The sequence below is a fragment of the Eimeria mitis genome, genomic scaffold, assembly GCF_000499745.2.
Source record: "Eimeria mitis Houghton genomic scaffold, Emh_scaff4173, whole genome shotgun sequence".
NCBI classification, from domain to species: Eukaryota; Apicomplexa; class Conoidasida; order Eucoccidiorida; family Eimeriidae; genus Eimeria; species Eimeria mitis.
The window spans coordinates 1-4,958 of NW_024015340.1; the positions used below are offsets into that span (position 1 = coordinate 1).

General features: G+C 49.1%; 2 protein-coding genes across 2 annotated transcripts; both read left to right on the forward strand.

Moving 5' to 3' along the window:
• Positions 1–115: 115 nt before the first annotated feature.
• On the forward strand, positions 116–925 carry EMH_0073090 (uncharacterized protein; the record flags this gene model as incomplete). The annotated part of the gene is made up of 1 exon (XM_038022700.1): positions 116–925. The coding sequence occupies one exon, from the start codon at positions 116–118 to the stop codon at positions 923–925; it is 810 nt and encodes a 269-aa protein (XP_037878554.1).
• Positions 926–3,840: 2,915 nt separating this feature from the next.
• Positions 3,841–4,903, forward strand: EMH_0073100 (uncharacterized protein; the record flags this gene model as incomplete). Its single annotated transcript, XM_038022701.1, has 2 exons — positions 3,841–4,748; positions 4,882–4,903. The coding sequence occupies 2 exons, from the start codon at positions 3,841–3,843 to the stop codon at positions 4,901–4,903; spliced, it is 930 nt and encodes a 309-aa protein (XP_037878555.1).
• Between the last annotated feature and the right edge of the window lie 55 nt (positions 4,904–4,958).

Below are 4,958 nucleotides of genomic sequence, written 5' to 3' on the forward strand. Positions count from 1 at the left end.
CAGAGCAGAACATGCACGCCAACTTCGGCTCCTTCAACCTCCTGGGGGCGCGTGCTTGGATCTGACAGACCAGGAACTGGAAATGCTGCACACGGCAGAAAATCACCTGAGAATAATGCTGAAGAAAAGAAGCAGCCTTCTGAGATCTTTGCATGAAGTTTCGGCGAAACAGAGGCTTCTCTATAGCCGTGATCAACAGCTGGCGTTGCAGGTATCCCCTAGCTCTTTGGAGGACCGCCGGCGTGTTCAGGGACGTCTTAGTAAATTGGAAGCAGAAGCTCGACTACTGGAATCTAAGCTGTGTCGGGTTCGACACGAACTGAAATACTTGATTCCACGAAAACAGCACTTGGCCCTTTCTTTGCGTTTAGTTGCGGGACGTCGCGCATCTGGAGCGTTCATCGCGCCCAGTGCAGCAGCAGCCCTGAGTGCAGCCATTATTATAGTGGAGGGAAATGAGAGCAAACATTTTGTGGCAACGAGTGCTGAGGAAGCCGAGATTCTGAAAATGAGTGCCGAGCTTCTGACACGAATGCAGAAGTCGACGGAAAGCTTGGTAAAGAAGCTGGAGGCATCCAAGTCTGGTTCCGGTGGAGGGCTTGCTGTTTTACGCGATTTTTGGGCGTTGGAGAGGCAATATAAGAAGTGCATATCACTTCAGAAGGGGGCGTCAACGTTTATTCGGCAGCTTAGATTTGTCTTGATGAGCGTTTCACCACGTCGGATAATTGAAGAGCTGGAGGAAGCAGATAGAGAGCTGCGGAAATCTATGGAACGATGCACTTATTTTCTCCAGAATCGACGTCACTCGAATGACTCGGGGATCTTGCGTTCGCTCTTCAAGCGCCTAAGGGTTAAAAGTGGTCGTGCTGGAGGCACCAAGGCGTTAACGAATGAGGCCGTTGACAACACCAGCTTGGGCTGATGGCTTCAATGGAAGGCAGAACATTGGAAGGCAGGACATTCTGTGGCATTTTGATCATCCTTTGATCCGCCACCAACTACCTGGAGTCAGCACGTTGCCGTCTGGGGTCTGGGATTCAATTATTTCTGAAGATTGCCACTGGCACTTTTATAGCGGAAAGGTCTGCTGTAGGGAGTCTGTGGTCTGAAGTCGCTGCGGTGTACGGCATTGCCATTTCACCAGCTTCTGGGTTGCCTCTCTTCATCGTATTCGCAGGTGTAGACTGGCAGAACCCGCATCCTGGAGGCTCTCCCCGTTTTCGCACACATGCGAGGATGAAGGATCAATGTATCCCACATACGGGTTTAGTTGTCCCTGGCGATTAAGACCAAATCATCTTCACTTTTTTGTCGTCACAGGCTGTTTTGGGCTGTTTTTTACTTGCGATGGTAAAGTGTAACCAACCAAAGGGCTGCAGCATGCGGCGTTTTCTGTTAAGGCTGCCGACACAAACAAGCGTGCGTATGCGATGGCAGCACCCGCCGCTGCATTCCTTCACTGCACCAGCAACAACAGCAGCAGTGAGCGCAGCCGAGGAACTGAGGCTTCACATCCTTATCAGCTGTCAGGTGTCTTGACAGCACCTCCAAGTGAAGCCTCAGCGCCTTGTAAAAGGCTTTTCTGCCGTTGGACGGTGAAACACAATTAATCAAAGCATTGGCAACATTAATGTAAAGCGGTACAACACGTCTAATGGAATTAGACGGGTGGACAGCAGAAAGACTGCAAAAAGGAGACAAAAACAGACAGTTGGAGTTGTTTCAGTTTAGTCTCAGGACACCCTTTACATTGTCCCAAAAATGCCAGGCTAGGCGAAGCTAAGAGTGAAATAATGACCTGAATCATGTCTTCTTCTCTTCATCGCGGGTGCGTACGGCTTTTCGAGATCTGGTCCTACATCTAGCAGAAACTTGGAGAGGCAAAGAGTCTAGAGCCACGATGCTCCACCAGCCACCTTCCACATTTCATTTGGCGGCGGTACTCCCTGAGTAACAATTTTAACCTATCTGTTCATATGTATATCCAAGTGGACTCCGTGAAGCTTCTGCATGATACACACAGCCGNATTTTAACCTATCTGTTCATATGTATATCCAAGTGGACTCCGTGAAGCTTCTGCATGATACACACAGCCGTCTCTCCCCTGCTACGCCATCTTTTTTTGCACGCTTTGTCTGCAATTGGTACATGCACTTCCGCATGCACGCAGGCGGGCTGTTAATTGCGATGTGTACTAACAAGTTGCCTACTTTGCCCATAAAAGCATTGAAATAGGACTTGGCTGTTCTTGTTTGCATTTGGGGCGACAATAAAGCACAAGTTGCGTCAAGAAGCACGACATGTGATGACAGGCCATTTCCTCTCTGCACCAGCACGCCCTTGTGCTGCCGTGCGTAGCACACCTGGCTACTGGAAGGGATTTCAGCGTCTTTCTGCAAAATTCTTCTTTCCTGTTGCAGCTTACAAAGGTACGGGCCATGACTCTCTTGGTAGCAATCGGTAAATGCTTACTTATCCGTTAGCATCCAGCCTGCACGCAAGTAGGAATCCATGCAACAGCATCAGAAACACCATGGCGCAGCGCCTCCAAAGGACAGCGGACACTGGCTGTACCATTGATGTTCCCTCTGCACATTTCCTTCCTTTTATGCAGTGGAAGCTAAGAATGATGATGCAATTTTGTGGAACAATATTGGTTCTTTCCTCTGCCGTTAAGAGGAACCTCGATCATAGGCGAAACCGGTCGCGAGGTGTGATGGAGTCAAATATTTACAACAACAGCTCTCCCGAAATCACCTAACATCCTCTTCAGTCCCCAGGCTTCGACGACACAGCAAACCAAGGGCCTGAGGCTGGTGCTGAAGAGTTGGCCAACTGGCCTGTCGTGAGTTGGAACGCACCGTGTCGCAAGTAGTGCCGCAAGGCAACAAGACAAGCAAGCGCAGTCAATTACTGTGTGCACGAAGTTTGTACTCAATTGGTAAATACTCATTTGGCCCTCTGTAGGCAGCTAGCATGCAAGTAGGAATGCATGATCCAACTTCAGGCAGACCAAGCTAGAAACTACATCAGCAAGGCAATAGTTTGTCAATGTTAAACTCCATGTGAGGTTGAAAAGGCACAACAGAAGACNTCTGAAGCTGGGAACGCCGCACTGTTATTCTCCGCTGTGCTGGCCGTCCATTCTGGGTGAGCTGCGAGCCAGGAAGCATGGAACTGAACCCTAGCAGAATGTGAGACACTTAGAGGCAATTCTTGAAACTCTAATAAAAAATGCAATGTTCAATGATGCATCGGAAGTCTCTGCGTAAACAGGGAACATTAACTTCCATCATTTAGACTGTCCGTGTCGGCTGTGCTGGGTGTCCCTTTCGGGCGAGCTGTGGGACAGGAAGCATGAAACTGAGCGCAAAAAGAATGCAAGACACTCAGAGACAATGCTCTAAATGTTAATCTAAAATTCTATATCTAATAATTCATCGAAAAACTCAATGTAGACATGGAATATTGGCATCCATTGCTGTAGACGGGGATCCCCAGCTTGCAACCCTGCAAAAAGCACTCGCACATTCTCTTTCTTGTCTACCTCAAAGGCAGAATCGTGAGAAACAGTTTCCACCTCACACCCTATTTCCTGCACATTTTTTGTTTCTAATTTCTTCATTTCACTGCGGTGACTCAAGAATTGTCGTGAAGGAACCCCAGTTGCTCCTCTGTGATTGCTGTGTCCGATGGTGTGCCGAATGTGGCCCCGCTAGAATACCAGCGCTCTGTCTTATCCATGCCCTGTGGCAGTTCGGTTTTGAAAGTACTGCACATTTCCAGCTCTTTACGCGTCTCCTGGAGACGAACCGCCCTACGATACTTCGAGAGGAATGAACCTAGCGCTCGCTGAACAAAACACCTCGCTGCAAGTTGGCGAAGGTTTGAACAGCCTTGAAAATGGGTCTACCCCAGCTGACAAGCCTTACTCCATCCGCATTATTCCAGCAATTCCAGAGCCGCCCTCAAAGGAAGCCCGGAATCGGCGCTGGTCAACCCCAGCAGCGTTCTTAAGCCTTTTAGCAACAATTTTATCTATCTCACGTATATTCGGGTGCCTGCTAGAGCTGGGTTACTCCCCAGCCGTAGGCATGGGCATACATGGACGCATGTTGTCTTTGGCGGATAGCAGCGCATTCAGGAGGTGCATGGAAGGCGGCAGCTCGAGGGCCGCTACACCCATCTCGCCACTGCCTCCAGTATCTCCAGTCCCGGGCGTCAGCAGTTTCAGGCTACTTCCACGTGGACAAACCAACCATAGTGATCTCGATAACGAGGATATCCTTGCAAAACAAACTGTGAAAGCAGAGGAGCAGCATGTTACGATGAAGCAATCTGTGGCACAGGGGGTGCAGCAGGTAAAGCAAACTGTGGAAAGAGGGGGCCAGCATGCCACGTCAAAAAAAGCTGTAAAGGGAGGAGATGAGCGTCCCGCCCGCAATGAGAAGCCAGATCTGTTTTATCTCATCGATCCACTAGCACCTATTGCAGAGGAGGCAGAATTACGACGTCTTAAGGAGGCGCTACTGTTGCCCGCTTCAGATGCCGTAAATCTAACAAAGGAGGACATGAAGGTTTTAAAGAAAGCAAGTGAAAAGCTCACGTGGATGATGAAAAAAAGGTCTCAGCTTGCCGTTGCCTTGCGCAAAAAGTTGGAAGAACGAGAGCGTTTAACTGCCCACATGGTACGCATGAGCCTCAACAGGGAACCGTTACGCCGTGGGTTTGGCTGTCTAAAGCGGTTCGGCTGCCTGATAATTTTACGTGGACTAAAAGGAATAATTGACTTAGTCAACTCAGACATCGATAAGCTTGAGACAAAACTAAAACATATCCGGAGTCAAATGAAAGTGTTTCTTCGGCACAAACAGCAGAGAGCCATCTCTCTTCGTCTAGTTGCTCAAAGGCGTATACGTGGAGAAACCCTCACAGCAAGAGAAGCAGATGCTTT